Source organism: Chlorocebus sabaeus, chromosome 24, assembly GCF_047675955.1.
Source record: "Chlorocebus sabaeus isolate Y175 chromosome 24, mChlSab1.0.hap1, whole genome shotgun sequence".
NCBI lineage: Eukaryota > Metazoa > Chordata > Mammalia > Primates > Cercopithecidae > Chlorocebus > Chlorocebus sabaeus.
Window position 1 is genome coordinate 64,601,960 of NC_132927.1, and position 25,267 is coordinate 64,627,226.

General features: G+C 44.6%; 1 protein-coding gene across 1 annotated transcript in view; it reads right to left on the reverse strand.

Moving 5' to 3' along the window:
• Positions 1–24,482, reverse strand: part of KCNK10 (potassium two pore domain channel subfamily K member 10) — a 142,234-nt gene extending 117,752 nt beyond the window's left edge. The window contains exon 1 of the mRNA XM_007987508.3: positions 23,931–24,482. Within this exon, the coding sequence (XP_007985699.2) occupies positions 23,931–23,982 (52 nt within the window). The 5' untranslated portion in view covers positions 23,983–24,482. The remainder of the gene's footprint in view (positions 1–23,930) is intronic.
• Positions 24,483–25,267: the final 785 nt, after the last annotated feature.

Consider the following 25,267-nt stretch of genomic DNA (forward strand, 5'->3'; position numbering starts at 1 on the left):
GCTAAATTTAAGTTTTTAAAAGTGAAATCAACTTACAGAAAAATATTAAGTATACAGTGACACAGCTGATATCTAAATATGGCCACCAAAAAATTAAAAAGTGAAGATGGCATAGGAAAGGCTGAAGTTTAAGAAACTGGTATGTCCAGTCTGAATCTGGTTTTGCTCTCAAATGCACCCAGTGCAATATGTATCCCTCACAAATATTCCTTCATGTAACATCAGTACTCAGAAACCCCAAATAGTTCCCAGCCAGCCTAATCTCACTTCCTCGACTGACATTTCTCATTTCCCTAATTCTCTTTGCCAATTCCCCTCTGATTCCTCCCCACTGAGTCTCAGCCCTTTCTATCCCTTGAGCAAAACTTGCAAATATGCACCATCTTACCAGTGCTTAAAACCATATTCCTCCCCTTTCTTCTCCACCAATCCACATCCATTCCCTTCCCTGAGTAACGAAAGTTCAAAACCACCCACTTCTTCTACTTCTCATCTTGTGCCACACATTCTTCATCAACCACATTAACTGTCCTTACTCGTGACTTTGCATTTATTCACATGTATGTTTCATCACTCCAATTACACTGTGAACTCAGCAAGGGCAAAGACTATGTCCTTGATGTTGTGTGAGGTCTCAGTAAGCCTACAAGAGTAGGCTAAGCATATACCACAAGCACTAAACATATGTCCCATAATATGAAAACCAAAGGCCAACATGTCCAGAAAACATCTAACACTGGGTGCTCTCCTAGACTGTCAAACATGAAACTTGGTTTAGGAAGCACCTGCTCACTACATAATTCAAGTGGGGTTCTTACTGCACTCATCACAAAGACTGAATTTTAACAGCTTTCCTGGACAATGAACCTGGCTCATCATAAGAATGCACCTTTAGGGTATTTCAACAAGGAAATTGTTCAATCTGAATTCATTCCTAATACTTCTTTTAAAGAACTTACCTATGCTTTCAAATGAATTGAATGAATGGAGTCCAGAATTCCAAAATTCAGAAGGTTTTCGACTGAAAATTAATTTTATTTATCACATGTTTCAAATAAATAAGAAATCATTTATCCTATATTAGACTTCCTTTTCTCAATCTGTTAAGGGGTTTTCTGTCCTCATCTGAGCAAGTATAGACCAATAGTTACAAATATGGACTTTGGATTCAGTCAGATCTAAGTTAGACTCTCAGCTCTACTATTCACCAGCTCCAGGACCTTGTGGAAATTTATTTACTCACACAGCAAACATTAATTAAAAGCTACCATGTGCCAGGCACTTTGACAGACCTCCTTAAGTCTCAGTGTTCTGAGAATGAGAATAACATTCCCTGATAGTAGAGACATTGTCAGGACATTTAATCTGTCAGGATTAAATATGATAATGTATGCAAAATGCCTGGCACTCTTCCAGGTTCATAGTAACAATAAATGTTAGATATCACTGTTATTATCACCATCATCATCATCATCATCATCATCTTGAGTCGTTGTAGAGCTTTTAGTGCTGCTAATTAAGTTCCCCTTCTTAAAACTCTCTCCTCCCTTGACTTCACGGAGATACCATTGTAGTGTTTTTAGTTTATTAATTTTTAAAAATTTGAATTTGGGTTTATAAATTTTTTAGTTTTAGTTTATTAAACTAACAAATAGAAGTGGTTTTTTTTTCAAAGAGTTAGAGGCATAATGCAGAGAATCCTAACAGTATGCTACAACAGAGGGTGCCCAGCAGGAGTGGGTGGTTAGACAAAGCTTCTTGGAGGACATGACATTTGGACTGAGATTTCAGAGGTGAGGAGGAGCCAATCCTATGAAAATTGGGCAGAAGATAATTCTAGGAGGAAGACAAAAAAAAAAAAAAAAAGGTCACGCAAAGACCCTCAGATCAGGAAGAGCTTGCTTTATTCGAGGAAAGCAGAAAGAAGTGCAGCATAGGTTAGAGGAAGACGGCTCAAGACCAGCCTTGGAAAGGAGGTCAGCACAGCCAGCACTCAGGGTGCTGCAGGCCAGCACCAGAATTTTACGCCAAGTGGAAAGAGGCACCAATACAGAATTTTAAGCTGAGGGTCAAGAGAAATCAGATTCATATTTTTCAAAGATCACTGTGGCTGCTCCACAGAGGATCAATTATTGGGAGCAAGGGTAGAAGAAAGGGGGTCGATAAAAAGGCTGTCAGCTATCCACATAGGAAGACGCATGGAATGAGGGTGGCAGGAGCAGAAATGGAAAGAAACAAACAGATTCTGGATGTGTTCTAGATATCGTATCAGGCAGGACTTGCTGGTGAGTGGAGTACAAAATGGCAGGGGTGGGAAACAGAGGACTTGCACGACATGCCCAGACTTTAAGCAACTGTACAGATAGATGGTGGTGCCCATCAATGAGATGGGAAACTCATTCAATGAGATGAGAAACTCTTGAGAGAAGCACGTTTAGGATATACTTGGCATATATGTGATACAAAGGGACTGCTGAGATCACTCAGGAGAACTTACAGAACCAGACAAGAAGGACCTCAGGTCTAACCACTTGGGCATTCAACCAATTACAGGTAGAGCAATGGTGAAGGAATCAACAGGAAACAGGAGTGGCCAGAAAAGTTAAAAGAAAAACCAGAGCAGCCAGGCACAGTGGCTCATGCCTGTAATCCCAGCACTTTGGGAGGCCAAGGGAGGTGGATCACCTGAGGTCAGGAGTTCAAGACCAGTCTGGCCAACATGGTGAAATGCTGTCTCTACTAAAAATACAAAAATTAGCTGGGCGTGGTGGCACACACTTGTAATCCCAGCTACTTGGGAGGCTGAGGCAGCAGAATCGCTTGAACCTGGGAGGCAGAGGTTGCAGTGAGTTGAGATCGTGCCACTGCACTCCAGCTTGGGCAACAGAGAGAGACTCTGTCTCATATAAATAAATAAATAAATAAATAAATAAATAAATAAATAAAAAGTAAATTTTAAAAACCCAGAGGAAATGATGTCACAAAGCATGTGATGGAAGTGAAGTGCTTCAGGAAGGATGGGGTGGCTGGCTGTCAAAATTGCTGGGAAGGGTCAGGGAAAATGTGGCAGACACTGCCTAGCACTTTCATCTTAGGCACCCCCCCTTCCTTGATAACAGATCCAATTTTGGTTAAATGACAACATTTCAAAGAAGATGGGTCCCATTCACAGACTCAGGGCATGAATCTTAATTGGTCCAATCCTATGAGGATAATACCATCCCCCTTTGCCAGGGATGAGTTTAGGGGGGTGATATTTAAGAAATGTGCATGGGAGGCCGGGCGCGGTGGCTCAAGCCTGTAATCCCAGCACTTTGGGAGGCCGAGACGGGCGGATCACGAGGTCAGGAGATCGAGACCATCCTGGCTAACCCGGTGAAACCCCGTCTCTACTAAAAAAATACAAAAAACTAGCCGGGCGAGGTGGCGGGCGCCTGTAGTCCCAGCTACTCGGGAGGCTGAGGCAGGAGAATGGCGTGAACCCGGGAGGCGGAGCTTGCAGTGAGCAGAGATCCGGCCACTGCACTCCAGCCTGGGCGACAGAGCGAGACTCCGTCTCAAAAAAAAAAAAAAAAAAAAAAAAAAAAAAAAAAAAAAAAAAAAAAAAAAAAAAAAAAGAAAAAAGAAATGTGCATGGGGCTCGCAGGGTAAAACAAACATCCTCCATGATAAAAAGAAAAACATAGAGGTCACTTCCCTCCCTTCCCTGCTTTTAGATAACATAATATCTGCTGATGTGATCAAGAGAGGCAGGGCAGGAAACCGAAGTCTGGGTCTTTCAAAGTGTTATGAAACAGCCAAGCCAAGCCTGGAACATCCTTGTTCAGTGAGAACGTAACTCTCTTAACAGTCAACGTCTGTATTGTGTAAGCCACTTGTATCAGGACATTCTGCAACAGGCAGCTGAAAGCATCATAATTGGCACTTAAGATAAAAGGACAGAAAGGTGATGCAATGTCCATAAGTGGCCTCCAAAGGAACAGCCCCTGTAAAGTGGTGGGGGCTTAGAAAGAATGTGAGGGGAGGAAGTGGGGATGGTGACTTCAGACCACTCTTTCCAGCAATTTTGCTGTGAAAGGCCTAAAGGGATGAGGGGTGGCCGGTGGCAATGTGGAGTCAAGGGGGATGACACAGAAGCCCATGTATATGCTAGTAGGAATATCCAAGTAGAGAGGGAGAGATCAATTCCCCAGGAGAAGAGAGGATGCCCCAAAGAGCAAAGGAGCCCCCAGCATAAGCAGAAGGGATGGCCTTAGATAGGAAAAGCCGCCCTTCATCCAGAGAGGAATCAAGGTGGGACTGGTGGGTGCAGATGTAGGTAACCTAGCAGACTTGATCTGGGGAAATGAGGTTGTTTCCACCAACTACTACTTCCTTTTTTTTTTTTTTCCCAATGATGTATGAGGTGTTCAAAATGTAAAATGTTTCTCAAGACCTATGTAAAAAAACTTCCTCCAATGTGAAGTCCTTCCTGAATCGCACACTAAAGTCCCTCCTTCAGTCTTTCACAGAACTCTCTTCTGAAGTAGGTATTCTGTCTTGTGTTATCATTTGAGTTCCTTGTGCCACCAGAATGGACACTCTTTAATGACAGGGACCATCTCATTATCATCTCAATAGCAATCAAAGAGCCTGGAACACACGTTTAATAAATATACTGGATTGCACTTTGGGAGACTGAGAAGGGGGATCGCTTGAAAACAGGAGTTGGAGACCAGCCTGGGCAACATAGTGAGGCCGTCTCTACAAAAAAATAAATAAATAAATTAGCCAGGTGTGGTGGCATGTTCCTGCAGTCCTAGCTATTCGGGAGGCTGAGGCGGGAGGAGCACTTGAGCCCAGGAGTTTGAGGCTGCAGTGAGCTAGGATCACACCACTGCACTCCAGCCTGGGTGACAGAGCAAGATCCCCTCTGTCAAAAATAAAATAAAATGAAATAAAAATACTGAATTGAAGTAGAGTCTTACTGTAATGAGGTAAGAAAAACAACTGACCCTCATTATTCACTGAATATATATTTGCAAATTCTTCTACTTGCTAAAATTTATTTGTAACCCCAAAATCCAATCAATATTCATGGTGTTCTGCAGTCATTCGCAGTCACGCGCAGAGCAGTTAAAAAAGTTTGAGTCACCCGATGCACATATCCTCAGCTGAGGATGAACAAGGCTACACTCTGCCTTCTTGTTCCAGCTCTCACGCTGTAAGCAAGTGTCCATTTTGTGATCTATTTAGTGCCATGTTTTTCACATTTTGTGCTTTTTTGTTGGTGCTTCTACTGTTTAAAATCACCCCCAAGTGCAATGCTGAAGTGCTATCCAATGTTCCTAAGTGCAAGATGCAAGGTGCCTTATGGAGAAAATATGTGTATTAGATAACTAACGTTGTTCAGAAATGAGTCGCAGTGCTGTAGCTGTGAGTTCAATACTAACAAATCAACAATATATATGAAATAAGATGTCTTTAAACAGAAACACACATAAAACAAGGTTATGTATTTAGTTGATGAAAATGTGACCTGACCGGGTGCAATGGCTCATGCCTGTAATTCCAGCATTTCGGGAGGCTGAGGCGGGCGGATCACTTGAGGTCAGGAGTTCGAGACCAGCCTGGCCAATGTGGTGAAACCCCATCTCTACCAAAAAATACAAAAATTAGCCAGATATGGTGGTGCGTGCCTGTAGTCCCAGCTACTAGGTAGGCTGAAGTGGGAGAATCGCTTGAACCTGGGAGGCGGCGGTTGCTGTGAGTCAAGATTGCACCATTGCACTCCCACCTGGGTGATACAACAAGACCCTATCTGAGAAGAAGAAGAAGGAGAAGAAGAAGGAGGAGGAGGAGGAGGAGGAGGAGGAGGAGGAGGAGGAGGAAGAGGAAGAGAAGGAGAAGGAGAAGGAGAAGGAGTTGTTGTGACTAGAGGCTCACAGGAACCTAACCCTATATTTCCCCTAAAAGCAATGGTTCACTCTTTGCTAATTCAGGATTTGCAGCAACTTTATAAAACATAAGAATTACCATAAATGACGAGAATCAACTGTACTTGATTCTGCCCTCTTCTGAAAAGGAAAATTATGGAAACAAAGTGGTTTGATGAGACTGGAACACGCCTCATCAAGCTTTACCCTCTCTTTTCATGCTGCATGGATCACTCACCAGCACCAGGATTTGTTCTGAAGATGTCTTGGGGAGAAAACTGCCAATCAGCTGTGGATTGTGTCCCCTGAGAGCCATTAGCCTGCCTGAGAGGTTGAGCATCCCCTCACTCGTGTCATCAAAGCTAACTGATTGGGGCAGAAGGCAGAGAGGCAAGAAAAGGAGGAAGCTTTACCATATGTCTTCATTTGGGTTTCCCCAGAAGCTGATCCTACAATTACGATTTGAGCACAAGTGGTTTGTTTGGGAAGTGAGGAAATTGCCAGTAGGGAATTGGAGAAAAGAGAAAGGGCTGGGAAGGCAGCCAAGAAAACCAATAAAAGGTGTAGTATCAAACTAGCTACTGCTGTCGCCCAATGGAATTTTTCCTACAGAGGAAACTGGGACCCCATGTAAACCATATTCCCGAGTTATCCTACCCAAGGCTGAGGGAATTCAGGTGTTTATGCACCATCTTCCATCAGTTATTGGTTGAGGGCTCCTCCTGGGGTGCACTAATTCCCCAACACTTCCTGCCTTCCATGGGAGCAGCAGAGTAGGCTCAGTCAAGAAAAAGGCAAAAAAAAAATGCCAAGTTGGCAGTCAGAAGCGAGCCAGCATGAGCTGAAGTGGTGCGAGCAGGAGGATAGGGACAGGCACTGGAACATCTGCTACATCAGACCGGGCTGCTGCTGAAAGTCTTACATAAACCCAGAGCAGGAACGGGGCCACTGCCACGAGAAATCCATGGTAGACGAAATTTCTATACAACAAGCACGTATCTGCCACCGGAGGCCTAAAGTGTTCACGTAATTTCAGCTAATTATCTGATTCAGGGGCCAATTTCCACTAGTTTTAAGTCAAAGTAAGGTTTCATGGTGTTTATATAGGTTATTTTCCTCCTTCGTTGGTGGAAGCAAGATGGAAAGCTCATTTGCATTTTAATGATAAAATAGGACCTTTTCCCTAGAATAGCATGTGAGAGAACAGAGCAGGACAAAAGTAATTTTGGGGAAATGTGGGGGAAGATTAGTACTTCATAGGATGTGCTCTGTCATCATGATAGCTCATTCCCTGATGATGAAGTGAAGACACACATCCCTGCCCAAGAGCCTGCCGGTACCAGGCCTTTTCCTTCCATGAGTACCTGTCCCCACCATCTCCACTGCCATCACAGCAACTGAGGAAGGGATACACCATCTCATGTCTCCAGAAAAGCACTGGGGTGGGTGGAGGGGGCACGGGGCAGGAGGGGAGCCACCTATGACACCATAGTGTTTCATTACGATCTATTATTGAAGACAAGACAAGAAAGATGGCATTTCCTCCATCATATTGAGTGACTGGTTGCTGGGTTTCCAACGCACAAAGCATATTTCTCCCAACACTTTCATTTCTGTAACTATCCAAGTTCATACAATAATCCTTAGGAAATGGACAAAAGAATTAGACTGGCCAACACTATGTGAGTATGCAGACATGAAACCATATCCTCCTCAAGGTAGATGGAAAATAACAGAGTTCTTGCAACTACAGCAATTCCTCAGGATGTCCACACCCAGTGGGACACACCCCTCTCTATAGAAATGGTGTTCTGCATGACGCAGAGGTCTAACCAGAGACCTGTGAGTGGATGAGAAGGCCAAGGTCTTGCCTTGGAGCCAAGATGGACCTGGGCACAAATCCCAGCTCAAATGCTTTCAAGATGGGTGGCCATGAGCAAATTACATACACACTCTCAGCCTCAGTTTCTTCATCTTCCAAATGGACTAATACTACTGTCTCAGATGATTGTCTTCATTCTTCATTCAAAATAGATACGGATGCAACATGAGTGAACCTTGAAAGCATTATGCTAAGTGAAAGAAATTGATCTCACACACACACACACAAACCTACATGTTGTATGATTCCATTTATATGAAATGCTCAAAATGGCAAATCCATAGAGACAGAAAGTAAATTCATGCTTGCCAGGGACTGGGAGAGATAAAATGGGGAGTGACTGCTAATGGATATAGAGTTTCTTTTTGGAGTCACGAAAATTTTCTACAATTAGATAGTGATGATAATTGCACAACTCTGTGAATATACTAAAAACCACTGAATTGTACATTTTAAATAGGTAATTTTATGGTATGTAAATTATATCTTAATAAAGCTCTTATTTTTTAAAAATAGATAAGGAGTCCTTGTTACATCCAGATCCTTTGGAAGCCATGAGCATTTAAGTCGGTTGGCTAAACATTAGGATATTAACCGGAAGAACAAGCAAGTGACTCAGGCTACTGTGAAGAGTAAATTACATATTACATGCTAAGCACTGAGTACTATGCCTGAGCCACTGAAGACCCTCAGCAAGTGGGTGTTACCAGTAGCGGCATCATTGATGTTTATCAGGTGCCTCCTGTGTGCCAGGCATTGTGCTCTGCTCTTTGTGTGCATGGTCTCATTTAAGAGATCTCATTTAACCATACCTACCCTAAGGAGTAGTTACTTGTATCATTTCCAGTTCTCAAGTTGGGAAACAGACACAGGGGGGTAAGTTAGTGCCTAAGATCGGAAGCTTGGGAGTGGCAGAGCTAGTGGGGCACACCTGAGCTCTTGCCCATCTTCTCGTCACACACTTCATCTCCAGCAGCAGCCATCGGAGTATGACCAGTGTCAACAACCATCAGCGCCCCCAGTCAAGGTTCCCTCCATCACTAGGATGAGCTTAAAACAGAGCAGAAATCTCTGATAGATACTGGAAGGATGGCTCCTACAGGTCTCTTCCAGCCACTCAGCTGAGAGTCCTGGCAGTGGAAGTGCGGCCTCATCCAACCTGCCTCAAACTGCAGGTGAGACTCTCACTACCCCTGGATTCTTAATGGACACCCCAGTCAGTCCAATCATCTGCCGCTTCCTTAAGCCCTTGTGACCCAGACTGGCATCCTTGGTTCTCTGTTGGCCTCAGTCTGCCCCAGCAGCCCAGATAAGCTAAGAGACTGCAAGGCATATAACAGACAAAAGTCCTAATTTCCCCCTACTCAAAAGACATGTAAATTAGACACTTTGGAAATCATGTGTAGCAAAAAGTTACTATCTGCTAGAGTGTATTGTGTGTGAGAGCGCGTGCACACGCATCCAGGCGCATGCACACTTGTGTGCACTCACGCAATTTGTACTCAAGTACCTCACATTTTAGCATCTTGCAATTCCTTGGAGATTAATGTACACGCCATCATCATGGAAAAGACTCAAACTCCAGTCTCATCCCAGTATACATGCCCAAGCCGCGGAGTCCTAATTAACACAGATTCTTCACAAAATCTAATTACAAACTAGGCAGCTCTGAGGCCTTCTTTGAAATTACTAAATTTTCTAACAGAATGTCACCACCTTCGGTAGCATCAGTACTCATTCCATACTAACTTCCCATATTAAGCATTTTTGCCTGGCAATAGAATATCAGAATGGCCTCATTTTCATCCTTATTAACATATTTTTGGAACCTCTTTACTTGTCAAATGTGTGCCTGAAACAGATTTCTAAAATGCAGAAGTTGACCTGAGTGTAAGAGATGCTAAGCCTTGGCTAAATGGTTAGTTTCATGAGGGCAGAGACTTCATCTTATTTATTGCTGTACCTCCAGGGCCTACGACAGTGCCTGTCATGAAGACGACACCGGGCAAATATTCACTGAAGAAATGAATAGATGTCTTCTCCAAGAGGCTGAATATACACTCACATTTGTACTTGCTGCAGACACAGAGAATTTAATTTGAAATCTCAGAACCGATATGCTCCAGACTCTAGTAGAGCCTACCACTCTTTCTCGATTATTTTTCCCATAGGAGGGAGAATATAAAAAAGTCTCCAGCAGGCACGGCATGGTGGCTCACACCAGTAATTCCAGCACTTTGGGAAGCTGAGGTAGGCAGATTGCTTGAGCCCAGGAGTTCGAGACCAGCCTGGGCAATATGGCAAAATCCCATCTCTACAAAAATGCATAAATTTGCCAAGTCTGGGGACATGTGCCTATAGTCCCAGCTACTCAGGGGGCTGAGGTGGGAGGATTGATTGAGCCCAGGAGGTTGAGGCTGCAGTGAGCTATGATTGCACCACTGCACTCCAGCCTGGGCGACAAATCAAGATCTTGTCTCAAAAAAATAAAAAACTAAAATTAAAAATTAATAAAACGCCCCATAAGCATCACTGTTGAATAATGAAGGTTAGCATTGCAGGTTCATAGATATGCTTCATTCTCTCTTTGCTGTCTGGGCAAGCACAAGTCACTTGACCAATCTAGATTCAGTTCTGCCCTAAGAAGCCTCAATGGGCTTGGATATCTCAAAGTTCCTTCCAATTTATGAAGTCAATTTAACATGAGCAAGGCAAGCTCTGAATAACATTTGCATAACAAAAAGTTGCTTTCAGTGACCTTCCTGTCACTCCCACCCTCCAGAGCCTTCAGCCTGCTCCCTACACAGCACCTGACTTCTCCCCTTCCCACTTGACACTAGCCTATCAATAAATATCAGTCCCTGGTTCTCTTCTCTCTTGGTCCAGTTCTCTCATAGAAACTATTAATTTGGCTGCACCCATGGGTAATTGAGAATTAGTCTGTTACCCTGAGGAACTACATTTGCATTTTAACAGGATGTGTTCTGGAGCTGACGTTTTAATCCATATCTCTATCAATGCATTTATCGTGGTGTATCATAATTACTTGATGATGCACCTGTCTCAGTAGCTAGACTGTGACTTCTTTGGGTACACAGCCTCGGGTCTTTTTCATCTTTCTGTGTCAAACGCCTAGCCCCATTTCTGTAAGCACTCAGTCGCTAAGTGTTTATGGAATAACCAGATGGATGAGTGACAACACCTAATGTATAAAGTAGCTGGTAAGATTGTAGGCATCCTGATAGTCATGGGAAGGAGCGGTGTGTGTCAGCTGTGGAGAGGGACTCTACAGGGCTCTTCCAATCCCACCCCCTGTGGCTGTCCGCTCTGCCTGTCTTTAGTACTGAGGCTGAATGCAGAGATTATTGCCTGACCAGCAGGCATTCACGCTCCTATAGAAACGGCGTTCTCACCCTGCCAGAGAAAGGGATCGGCACATCAGAAGCTTTCATGAATTCAGGCTTTGGGGAGGCCTTCCAAGCTAAGTCCACAAGAACACAACTAGCAGGGGGTCCCATTAGAGTCAAAGGAGAAATACCCCAGTGTTACAATACCTCTGGACACACCAGGAACAAAGTGACGGCGGGCATGGAGGGGCAATTTTTATCAGATCCATTATGCTGAACTGAGAGCCACAGGCTTCCAAAAGGCACGTGAAGTATAACAGAATATGAGCGAGTGCACCAGCTTTGCACTTATTGATTCATCGACTGCAGATATGCAGATTGTCACAGAATCAAGGGTCATATAACAAAGCCAGGGAAAATATCATTTTAATTAACAGAAATTGAAAATGCAATCGCCATTGCTTTCAGATATACCTCCCATTTGCAACCAGAAGTTTGGAATTGGTTATCATAATTCAAAGATGTCAAGAAAAGCTCTTTTTTCTGCATAAATATTTTTTAACAGCTTTTATGTAGGATTCCTATAAGAATACACAGATACCCCAGATGAGGTCAGCACAAAGCCTGTCACACAGTAAGTATCCTCTGCAAATATTCGCTAAAGCAATCATTTGATTTATTAGCGATTTAAATAAAAATCTGATTGTGTCATCCTCCCACTTCAAATCAATCAAGACCTTCCTGTTACTCTCAGAAAAAAAAAAAGAGCTCCTTAGTAAGACCTACTATGCCCTACATGACCTGAGCACCCCCCGCCCTTTCCCCACTCTCATGCGCCATGCCACACCTCACTTTCCAACCAGTACCAAACCCACATCTCCAAACAAGAGACCGGGGCTGTCTTTCCTGCACCTCATTGCCTTTCTCTGTTCATTTAAAACACATCTAAAAACCTCACAATCTATACCAGACTGTGAGTGCAGGAGTGTTACTGGAAACATTGAGTGCCATGAGCCACCATTGTTATGCCCAGCTGTAAATAAGTTTAGAGTATCTATACTACATTACTTAGGACCAATTTTCACAGTAAAAATCGAAAAGCGGAGGAAATTAGGTACATGTGGCTTAGTCTGGATCATAATGAATCCTTGTGGATCCCGGAATTGAAAAACGGGCTGCAGGAAGTATTGAGTTAGTAGGAAGTTAAAATCACCAGTGTAGAAACCACCCTGAAAGTGAGTCTCTTGTCAGGGTGGTTGGGGGCAGGGATGGGGGAATTTCTGGATGAAAGAATAGAAGGGAAAACAACAGAACCAGAAGGGGGGCACAATGGCATCTTGGCATCCTGAGACTTTTTCTACTCTTGGTTACTATGGTTACAGACGCAATCAGTGCTGGCTCCTGAATGTGACTGGGGCCCCAGGCAGCTCCATTCAACACACTCTCGCCCTGTCCCAGACCCTGTCTTTGCCATTTTGTGCAGTAAGTGACATATTCAACAATGTCCAGCTCCTGATCATTCTCAAGTCCATGGTGCAACTCAAAAGAAACCATATTCACTCGCCTCTGCCCAGAACACAGAAGCTCCAAAACTTCCTTCAGAATATAAAATTGCCTCAGGAATAAGCCAGGCATGTAATGTTTGGAAACATGGGAACCTCTAAGGCATCGGATGCATCCTGCTTCCTGGAAATCATTTTCTCAAGACTGTACAGAAAAAGAAACAAGATTGTCAAAAAAATGTTTACTCAAAATATGACAAGGAGTGCTAACGGTCCTCCCTCCATCAGCAGCTTCTCACTGTGTGTTTGCCATCACCCCCAGGCACACGGTCCCTGCCATCTTGGCGGGATGCCGACTTGCGTTTCAGTCACCATACAGACACATGGCCTGCAGGCACTGCAGGAACACACCAGACACACACCAGACACCCCACTCCCCAGCATTTCTGCTGCTCGGCCTGGAGGCCATCCTGTTTTTTCTGGTTTTACCCAAGGAAGTTAAGTTGTCAGTCACTGACTCTGTAAAAGAAGGGACATTGTAAAGAAAGGGACTCTGTAAGAGAATTGGGACCATGAGTTATCACACTCCACCTCTAGTTTCACAGTCAGTAAAAACAGGGTAGACTGTGGGGTTATTTTTTTAAAATAAGTGTTTACACATTTACCCATAGCATGGTGCCCACACAAGACAGGCTCAATAGACACTTCCAGTATTTGAATAATACAAAAAGTTTGGACTGATACGTATGCTGGGATCTGTTATAAGACCATATGTTCATATTATACATACATCATCATCATGCTCACTGTCTTTCTAGAATAATGTTTCAAGCCATTGGTAAATGAAAAGGTAAAAATGGAGTTAAATGAATCATCATTCTGTGGTTAAGTAGAAAATGCAGGCTTAAACAAAATTAAACAGACTTCTGAACTACAGGATTATCAGAGAGAGGCGTATGAGGCAGAGGTAAGAGTTCAGGCATTAAATCAGACAGACCTGGGTTCAAGTCGTAGCATGACTAGGTAACTTTGGGCAAGTTACGTAAGCTCTATAGGCCTCAGCCTCCTCATTCAGAAAGCAGAGATAATAATTTCACCTATTTCTTTGGATTAGGAAAAGGATTATATGAGATAATAACTACAAAGCACTTAGCCTAGCATGTAGTGCCTATTCAATAAATAGGAAAAGATTCTCATGGTGATTTTTCAATATATCCTCAAATTCTTTGACATGCCTCCCTTCCAACGTGAATGTAATCACCCCCACTCCTCCCCAGATGTGGACTAACTTTAGCGACTGGCATCTAAGAAAAAGAATGTAGTGGTAGTAACAATATGTGATTTTTGAAGCTAAGTCATAAAAAGTGTTGCCAATTCTACCTTGTTCCCTCTTGAATCACTTGTTCTTGGGGAAGCCAGACACCATGTCACATATGAGTACACATAAGCATCCCATGGAGAGGCCCACATTGGCAGGAAACGAGGCTTCTCCCCAACAACCAGCAGCAATTTGCAAGTCACATGAGTGCACCATCTTGGAAACAGATCCTCCTGCCCCAGTCAAGCCACCAGATGACAGCAGCCCAGACAACATCTGACTAACCAATGACAGACTCCTAGTCAGACCACCCAACTAAGCTATCCCTGAATTATTGATCTGCAGAACTTATGAGATAAGAAATGTTTATATTGATTTAAGCCACTAAATGTTGGGGTTATTTGTTACACAGTAATACAGTAACATGCTAACGTGCATGATGACTCTCTAGGAATGACTGAGCACGTATCATATTGCAAACTGACTTTACCATGACACCACTTTTCTTCTCAGAGTATCTGATGAATCTATGTCTCATTGAAGACATTTTGGGGAATGTTGGTCTGGAATTTAACAGTTTATGAAGTTTGTTCACATTTGTCTCATTTGATCATCTCAGCAACTGTGAAGTGGTTATTATTGTGATCTTTATTTTATTCAAAAGAAAACTAAGGCTAAGAAAGGTTAAGCGACGTGCCCAAGCTCACATAGTGTTATGGTCTGAATGTGTCCCCCCAGAATTCATATGTTGATATCATAACCCCAAAGGTAATGTTATTAGGAGATTCGACCTTTGGAAGGTAATTAGGTCATGTGCATGGAGCCTTCATGATTAGGATTAGTGTACTTATAAAAGAGGCCCAAGAAAGACCCCTCACTTTTTCCACCATGAAAGGACACAGCAAGAAGGCACCATCTATGAGCTGAAAAGCGGGCCCTCACCAGATGCCAAATCTACCAGTGCCTTGATCTTGGACTTCCCAGCCTCCAGAACAATAATAAATAAATCTCTGTTGTCTATAATCTATCTAGTTTGTGGAATTTTATTAAAGCAACCCAAATCGACTATGATACACAGCTAATAAAGTTGGTACAACATTAACTCAGACTCAAATATTGTGATTCCAAGCCATGTTCTTTCACTGGTCTTTTCTCTGACTTAACCAGGACAGCCTAGGTTGTTTAAATCTGAACTAAGAATACTAAGAGTCTACCAGAGTACCAGGAGGGTTGTGCTCTGCCATGGACCACCTCCTGGATGATCCAGACAGTGAACCAGATGCTTCCAAGAGGCTGAGCTGGAGGCTGCCCTGACTTCACAGGCTGTCTACTGCAACTGTGAGAACAGCATAATGCAGGTACCACTCATGTAGCCTTTATGATGATCCAACATTCTTCTACAAGCTTTGCATGTATCACTTTATGTAATCCACATAACAAACCAAGGAAGTAATGGCTGTAATTATCTCTATCTTGCAGATGAAGATACCAAGTCATAGAAAAATGAAGCAATGTTCCCAAATCAGCCTCTAGTAAATCATGCTTGGATGAGGACTTAGGCAATCTAAGACTATCAGCGAAGGAAGGGATCTCAACAACCAAAAGCTCAATTCCCTCCTTTTCTAAATGAGTGTCAGAGCCAGTCCTAGAAACCAGGTCTCCTATCCTAAGCTCCTATACTGTACAGACGGTGACATTTTGCCCGGAGTCTAGGTTAAATGACTATAACATGTATTTAATCTCCTTTCAGGTTATCGTAATAATGCATAGGCCGAACCAGATAAATTCCTTTGGCCTAAAGCAACATTCTTAGCCAGCAGAATCCAGGAGCTGGACCAGGTTGGTCCATGGTTAACATGGGTAACAACATTCCCCAATTTTCAGAGAAAAATACAAATTAATAAATAGACTTTTTTCATCTCTAAGCTTTTCCTCCCATCAATTTTTCTTAAACACTTGGTGCCTGACTTTTGTCTCAGAGGACAAAGTAAGTGAAGGTTCGATGTCAAATATTTTATCACACCTAATATCAAGCATCTCTATTCTGCATGTCAGGCTCATATCACATTAAATTTAGTAAGTTATACTATTTATGCTTATCATGCTAAATATTTGGTGTGTGATTATTTAGGGGACCTCAAGTTCTGCTTGCACATAAGAAACTCATTTTCTTGGTAGTATAATTTTTGCTAGCTTGCATGTCAAAATTATGAATATTGGTGTTTTAGGCATCTACAAAGGTTACTGTGACTTCCAGACTCTCCATCACCTGACCAAATCTTCATTTTCTATTCAAGGAACTCCTTTTTTTTTCTGAGAATGAGTCTTGCTCTGTCACCCAGGCTGGAGTGCAGTGGCGCAATCTCGGCTCACTGCAAGCTCCACCTCCCGGGTTCACGCCATTCTCCTGCCTCAGCCTCCCCAGTAGCTGGGACTACCCGCGCCCAAGCAAACTCTGCAGGATTTGGGGAGGCGGGGTGGGGAAGGAATAAAGGAATGAAGAAAAGAAGGAAGGGAGGAATGAAGGAAAATTTCCCTGTGATCACCTGACTTATGTAGGGCAGTAAATCCTATGTTTTCCTTTCTAATCTTGTTTCCCCACCATTCCACTCTGCTTCAAAGTTACTTCCATGGAAAGGGTAAGTGATGAGACTAGAAGTTATTGGTAATACAAAACGTAAAATTTCCTGAAATCCTATCCACCCCCCAGCCTCATCCCCACTACCTCCAATGCCCATCCCTCCCCACCTCCCTGGCTCTGGGAATGGCAAAGGTAAAGAATGCAATGCTCCCTCATGACCATGCCATCCCCTACCAGTGACTATGGCCCTCCCTCAGTCCCTCCCTTCAACCCTGAATTAAGGATTAGGAAGTCAGGTTTCATTTTCAATTCAGAGTACTCAGTCCTAGACACTCACAAGGGAGAAAAAAAAAAATCTTAAACTGTGGCTGCAAATGACAAATAAATGTTCTAGCAAGTAAATATGAGGTCCTTATTTCCCCATTCTAGGTGATGGTAATCATCCAGACGTAGATAAACTGTAAAGTCTCCGCTGAGAGTACCCCTAGGACCAGACCCCAAAAGTGGAAGGTCCCTTGGACCTCCATAATACTTATGGAGAGAAATTACCCAGGTGGGTGTAACCAACAGGGTGACCATACTCCTAGTGCCACATTTAGGTAGATTCTGTAACCAAGTCATGCAGAGCTAAGCCCCTAACTCACTCTAACCTCATCTGGATCATCCAGTAGGTGCCCTTTATAAGAATCAGAGTACAGAAAAAGATTGTCACTTTTATCCACCTTTCTGCATCAGCCAAGGGAGCTGTCCAAACTGAAACTTCCTAACTGGCTATCAGTAGAATGGCTTCTTTCTATTTTATCATTAAACTCTTCCTCTAATTCCCTGTAGACTAAAAGCAGAAAGAAAATCACTAGCTCACTGTGTCTATATTAAATATACTTCACACCATATCTCAGTTGTGGTTGAAGTTTCCTAATGAGGGAAAAGACTATATTTTTTAAATGCATCAGATTTAAGGTGAGGCTCATATGGAGCCAAAGTACAGATGTTTTGGAAATGGCATGGAATAGCAAAGTTATCCTTCTCAATCTTAATTCAACCCAGTGGTCACCGGGATTGGCAAAAGGATGGTGAAGCTCCTTAGATACTGCTGGAAAAGAAGCCTGAACTAAATCTTGGCCAAGACAGTTTTTGGAACACAGCTCCTTGGTACTTTTGAGGATAATTGTGGTGATTTTGGCACATTTTAAATCCCATTTGGAACACTGATCTCCTGAAAATTGGATATTAAATAAAAAATAGATTATTTTCTTTCCAGGAAATCTAAGCTATGCAAATGTGTGTTTGGAAACACTTAAGCAACCTAGCAAGTTGAAAATGGCCCCCATTCACGAAAGACCAAGATATTTTTTTAGCCAGTACAACAGAAGGAAGATCTAAGGGTCTTCACCTGAGCTCATAAGAACGAAAGTGTAAACCTATACAATAAGTACAACCTGCTGAAAATAGCCGTCAACTAAAGATTCACTGATCAACAGGGAGACTGCTTCCTCTAAATCTCTCAAAGAAACCTTTGAATACACTTTTGGGTAATAAAGAGCAAGAGAGTGTGGAATGAACGAAGATGCTGGGAGGAAGGAAAGCTTGAAGGAAACTGTCATGGACGTAAGCATCAAAAGGCCTAGGGTAGCCCCAGCTCTGCCTGTTTGTTGCTTTGGGCTCCCACATAAATCATTTATCCTTTCTACATCTTGCTTTATGTGTCAGTAAATCTAAGACTCTAATTCCTACAAAAATAGGGTTGTTTAAAGAACAAATGAGATCATTCCTAAAAAGTGTTCTGTAAACTGAAAGGTGCTATGCATATAAGGTATGGGCTTCTCCAGAATTTTGCATTAAAGTGTGCACTAAAAATGCAGCTTTTTTAAAAAATCCAGCTCCAATCCTATAGCTTTGCTTCTTTCTTAAGCGGATTAAAGTACCTAAAAATAGCCACACTCCAATAGCTAATATGAGCCAAATTATTTATTGGACACTGACCATATCTTTAGCAGGCTAGATCAGTCCACCCATCCACCCTCACCGCACTTCTAGTAAGCCTTCTTACGCCTGGTCAAAGATGAGAAAAGAAGGAAAACAGCCCACTGGAGGCTTTAGAGAGAGCTGGAGCTTGCAAGGAAGTGGGAATATCAGTGTCCTTTCTGATAATGCTGGTATTTGGGGATATTCTTCCTTTCTCCTTATTTGTACTTTGCCATTTGTAGCTTAGAGGTGTCCTCCAATTTCCATGATGCATAAAGCCTTCGGTCCTCTCCAATCCATTCTGCCCACCTTCCATTCACTCAGCAAAGGGTTGCTGAGTGCCAGGCCCTTTCCAGGGCACTGGGGTTATGGCAATAAACAAGACAGAGAAAGTCCCTGCTCATGCAGCTCATATGCTAGTAAAGGAGGCTGGCACCAAATATGGCCCATGAGTAAGTGAGATAGTTTCAAGTCATGACAAGTGCCAGTAAGACAACTGAACAGATGACATAAGAGAAAATGATGGTGCTGGGGAACAATAGGAGAGGTCTTTCAGATGGGACAGGGAATCCCTTCCTGACAAGAGGACACTTGGGCTGAGATTCAAATGACGGAAAGGAACCAGCTATGTGAAATGCATTATAAGCAGTGGAAATTCCAAGCACAAAGGCCCTCAGACAGATGCAAGTGTGATCTATTTGAGGAATGAAAGGAAGCCAACTGGCCCCAAGATCAGATCAAGATGGGGAAAGTTGAAGAGACAAAGTCAAAGAGATAGACAAAGGCAATGACTGCTTTCTCCACGGAAGGGAAGGGAAACCCAGAAAAGCTAAATGAGCAGCCCAAAGTCATACAACTAAGTATTGCTACAGCTACTTTTAGAAGTTAATTATTTTGCCCCCAAATCCAAAGTTTTTATGCTGTATTCATCTGCTTGCCTCTAGTGAGAGGAATACTATTTGCAGATCTTACTGTTTTAACAAGATCTTAATACACAAAAGCAGCAGGTAAATACCAATTCTAAGCAGAAAATCATCAACAAATGATGCTGATGATTTAAAGTGCACGTTGCCGGGCGCAGTGGCTCACGCCTGTAATCCCAACACTTTGGGAGGCTGAGGCGGGTGGATCACCTGAGGTCGGGAGTTCAAGACCAGCCTGGCCAACATGGTGAAACCCCGTCTCTACTAAAAATACAAAAATTAGCCAGGCATGGTGGCGCATGCCTGTAATCCCAGCTACTCGGGAGGCTGAGGCAGGAGAATCGCTTGAACCCAGGAGGCGGAGGTTGCGGTAAGCCGAGATTGCGCCATTGCACTCCAGCCTGGGCAAAAAGAGCGAAACTCCGTCTCAAATAAATAAATAAATAAATAAATAAATAAATAAATAAAGTGCACGTACATGCTGCTATGAAAGCTATGATTTAGAACCAATCTACTTTTAGTAGGTCCTACACAAACAGTAACGCTCTTCGAAGAAGGCTCTGTTCCATGAATAGGAAGAAAGGCCACAGCTCACCAGAGAAGAACCATTTTACATTTTGGTCTTGTTTTTACCTACACCTCTTGACAATGCGTTGCTTAATCCACCCAAATGCCATCCAGACCAATCTATTCTCAAACCACCTTCATTTTGTGCTATTAAATTGTAGGGTAATAAGGCTGTAAGAAAAACATTATAATTACAACTGCCTTCCACAACCCATGAGAGCACCTCCACCTGAAGGGTCATGTCTGTTGATAAGACAAATCCTACAGTCCAAGTAGCATGAACTGTCTCTCTCCTCTTTCCCCTAATACTGCTGGGTTCCCCTTCATCTTTTCCCTGCTAAACATATTTGGTCTGTCTAATCCAGAGCCTCCAAAATACAGACCCAAACTCTGTCCAGTAGTCACTGACTTGCCCATCAGACATGGAAATGAAAACACTATTGTCTAAATAGGTTAGTAGAGAAAAGAACGAGTAGGGTAAGGTTGAGTCACTGTCTCCTCTTCTCCTTCCTCCTCTCTCTTCCTCTCTTTTATCCTCCTCCTATTCCAATCCCTTTTCCTCTTCATCCTCTCTCTTCTTCTTTTCCTCCTCCCAACAAGCTTCTTCACTTCAGCTTTGGGAACCTTACCAGGCAAAAGTCAAAGTCCTAGTAAGAAACACAGACTTGAAGAGTGTTTAAGAGCCCAGATTCTAATCTTGTCCTACTAGCTGTACAACCTTGGGCAAGTTACTCAACTTCTCTGTTCCTCAGTTAACTCACCTGTAAAATTAGGATAATACCTTCCTCCTAAAATGTTTGTGAAGATTAAATTAATACTTGTAAAGCACTGGGTGTGGTGGCTCACGCCTGTAATCCCAACACTTTGGGAGGCCGAGGCAGGTGGATCACGAGGTCAGGAGATCGAGACCATCCTGGCTAACACGGTGAAACCCCGTCTCTACTAAAAATACAAAAAATTAGCCGGGCGTGGTGGTGCATGCCTGTAGTCCCAGCTACTCGGAGGCTGAGGCAGGAGAATGGCGTAAACCCAGGAGGCGGAGCTTGCAGTGAGCCGAGATGGTGCCACTGCACTCCAGCCTGGGCGACAAAGCGAGACTCCGTCTCAAAAAAAAAAAAAAAAAAACAAAACTTGTAAAGCATTAGAAGAGCACCTAGCACATAATTCTATACAGATAAGAGATATGCCACCTCACTCCCCACTCTCTTCCTGCCTCCATCCCCTGGCTAGAAAAGACTACTGTCACCCCTACCTTTGGGAACAACTGTGCACAAGGTCAGAAAAACTCACTGGAAGGCAGATTAGTGGTGTCATGATGGCAATCAAGTGCCAAATGGGACTATAACACTTATACCATCAGATAAGTATTGTGAAAATAATTGTATGAAATAATACACATAAAGCACCTGGCATGCAATGGTTGCTCATTAAATGTTGTTATTTTGTTGAGGTTTTTTCATTTTTAGCACCACTGGTTGTAACTGAAGTTGCTATTTGCATGCTTTTCTTCACTGTGTCAGGCTGTATAATGTGTAAAATTCATCTGTGTTCATCACTGGAACATGAATATATAGAATGATGATCATACAGAAATATACCTTAAAACCCAAAGCCAGCTTCACAAAATCAGTATCAGAGTGTTCCCTCTGTACCAAAGTTCCTTGAAGATCCTGACCCCAGCATTTAGACAGCTGCCCACCTAACACACCCCTTGGATGGCTTGGGGACATGTCTCACTCAACAAGTCCTAGACTGAACTCATGAGCTTTCCTTCCAGACTGGTCCTACCCTGGCTGCCATCTCAGTCATTCCAATTCCTTCACTTCACTTTCACACATTATTCATGCAAAGCCTGTTGATTTCATGTCCTCTACAGCTCTCTACTCCAACCGCTTCTCCATGCCCACAGCAACTACTCGGGCCCATGCTACTATTGTATCTGGTCCCCCATATCCACAAAGCACATAGCCCTTGTTTTGAAACTTAGTTCAAATCGTGTCACTCTTTGTCTTGAAATTCTTCACTGGCTTAAGATAAATACTATACTCTTCCAACCCCACAACCCTACCCCACCTCCAGCAACACAGGGCTTGATGGTGGGGGGCTCGCCTGTGGATCCCCCAGTCATATTTCAAAACACAAGCTCTCTTGCTCTCTGCTAGGGATAAATACATTTTTCAGGGATTTCCCAAAAGAAAGCCAAAGCACACTTCCAAATTTCCAGAGATTTCAAATAGAGACAAAATGAAAGGTTTGTGCTGTGTTTGCGGTATAACAGCCTGGGTGTTTAAAAAAGGCAATACCTCTTCACTCACTCTTCAGTAGCCATGGGAACCTTCTTTCAGTTCATCAAATACAAAGGCCTCTTCTGCCTCAGGCCCTTTGCACTTGCTGTTCCCTTTTCTGCAACAATTCCCCTCCTCCTTAGACAATTAACTCCCATACATCCTCCAGGCCTAAGTCCAAGTGTCATCTCCTCAGGGAAGCCTTCTCCGGTCCTTGTCAATCTCTTCTATCAGACACTTTCTTAAACCTCTGATGCTCTCCTTGGAGCACACATAAACTTTGAAGTATGCATTCCTCCATGCAATGATTGATTTAGGTCTGTCTTCCTCACTGTAAACTCCAACACAGAGCTTTTGTCTTTCCTGTTCTGACTGTACCTCCAGTGCCTAGGACAGTGCTTAGTATGTAATAGGCATTTAACAAATATGTTTTTCAGGGATTCTCCCCCCAAAAAAGCAAAGGCAGATCTCCATATTTCCAGAGATTTCAAGAAGAGACAAAATAAAAGGTTTGGGCTGTATTTAAGATGTAACAACCTCGGTGTTTAAAAAAAGGCAATATCTCTTCACGCACTCTTCAACAGCCAGTCATTCCTAAGACATTTACTCAACAAATAAGAAGGTTTCTTCTTTCCAGTCTGGAGAAAAAGAAGAAATGCACTCATAAAGAACATTAAACACACACGCACCCCAAATAAACAAATTTCAATCCCAATACACACAGAGGCGTTGCCTCGCCTGACACAGTTGTCAGATGAGCTAAGAGAAATGCTAAAGAGCATTCTTGTCACAACTGGACACGCGGTTCCAACTTGTTCAGCTCCCATACTGATCATTCCCTTGGAGCCTTAACATCTGTATGCTAATTACAGACACGGTGGCCGACGCTAGGCACACACAAATCCGTCTTAATCGCTCCCTTTTGCGTGGATGAAACCTGATCCAACATTTGTAAAAGCATGCAAACCACACCATTGCTTGAGCGGGCACACTTCGTGCCCCTCCCCGATGCCTTGCCAGCCCCACCCTTCTCACAAACCACCCCTCCTCCGCTTCTACTCTGACCTGAGCCTAACTAGCTGCTAGGTTTGGTAATAAGATTGAACGAAGACTCAGGAGGCTCTGTGGGCTCCATTATTCTGCATGCCCTGCGAGAAGGGCCCACCCCTAGGGACGGCTGCTGCAACTCGAGCCCCACTTGCTGCCAGGAAACCTTTCCCACTGAGGACACCCGGGCATGCGGCGCAGCTCCAGGTCCAGGGGGAGGCACCCCACCCATCTGCCAGAGAGACAAAGATCACCAGAAACAAAGGACACACGCACACACACACATACACACTCGCACACTCAAAGTCAAAAGCAAATACCGACACTTGCAATTTCAAACCAAACAGTCGGCTTGGTCTATCTAAATAGATCTGGAGACAATCCAGGAGGGACAATGATTATGTGGTAATGACAGGCACTATCTGGGTTCGGAACCCACGCTGCCTCCGCCCTCCTCCCACCCGCGCTGCAGTTCCCAGGCGCATTTCCCAGCCTCAGGACACACGCTGCCAGAAGAGAGAGTGTTTCCACTCAAGGAAGCGCGCACACGCCGGAGACAGAGGCAGGGCGAGGGCAGCCAAAAGTAGGAAATACCCACCTTTAGGATCCCAGTTCACCTGTTTTCTTGGCGTCTCGATTGGAAATTTCATTGCTCCGTTGCCCAGAAGGGGAAGAAATGAAAAGAACCCAAATAATAATAAAGTCCTCAAGCTTTACACGCCTCGGTTTAGCAGTCCAACAAAACAATTTCCGAGGATGGGGGAGCCTTGGACTGGCTCGTGGAGAAACCCCAGAAAAAGACAGGTGGGAAAATACTGGCTTGGGGGAGAACTGGAGACGGCTTGGGTGTTTGCACCGGCTAGGGGGTGGCCGGCCGCGGCCCCGTGGGTAAATGAAAAAGTAAGATTGGCGAGGGGTGGATGAAAGGATGGAGAGGAAGGCTTGGGAAGATGGAAGAGCCAAGCTGCTTCCCGAAAGCGGTGCCGGCAGGTTAGGGGCTAAGCAGTCGGAAGACTGGGGCTAGGGAGAAGCCCACTGCAGTGTCACTCCAGCCCCCGAAGGCGTGTGCGCACACACTCCCGCACACACACACACACACATCCGCACATACACTCCCGGGCGCGCGCTTGGGCGGGCACGTCAGCCTCGCTCGGCCGCGCTGAGCGCACACGCCCCACCCCGGCCGCGGCTCCTCGCCCCCGGCGACGCCCCCCACTTCCCGCTCCCCGAAAGCCATTGGATGTAGAGGTGGCGCGGCGCCCGGGGAGCGCGCAGCGAGGGCTACCCTCCCCGTGGCGCGCCCCAGACGCCGCGCCCTGGCAGGAGAGAGCAGGGCGAGCAGCGGACCGAGACGACCAGTAGGGAAGGCGCGCTGAGCTCCCGGCACCCGGCCCGGGCAGCAGGAGGCGGCCGCGGACTTGCCCGCGGGACGGCGGGAGGCGGTGGGCGGCGGCGGGGAAGCCGCGGAGGGGCGGGGAGCGAGCGGCGGGGGCGCGGCTACTTACTGGCTCGGCCGGCCGGCGGGCGGGCGTGGAGGCGGCCGCGGCGCGCTTGCTGGAGTTGCAGCCGGAGACACGCTTGGTTGCCTGGAAGGCGCTGCAGGAGGCGGAGGAAGGGAGGCTGCGGCCCCGCCGCAGACCTCAGCCCCTGGGTCACCCCTTCTCACCGCTCCCACCCTGGGGTCTCCCTCCTCTTTTCTCACTTCATTTTTTTCCTCCCGCCCCTGGCTCTCTCGCCTGAGTCCCGAACCCACGTCCCTGCCGCACTCCGAGGAGGCCCGGGCCAGCCATGAGCCTTTTGTTCTGGGACCGCTCCGCGTCTGCTGCGCACTCCGCGCCCGGGGAAGCTCGCTCCCCAGGCGCGGCTTGATCCCTTTCCCAGTTACCTGCAGCCGGACTGGGGCCGCTGGTCATTGGCTGGAAAGGGGGCTTGAGA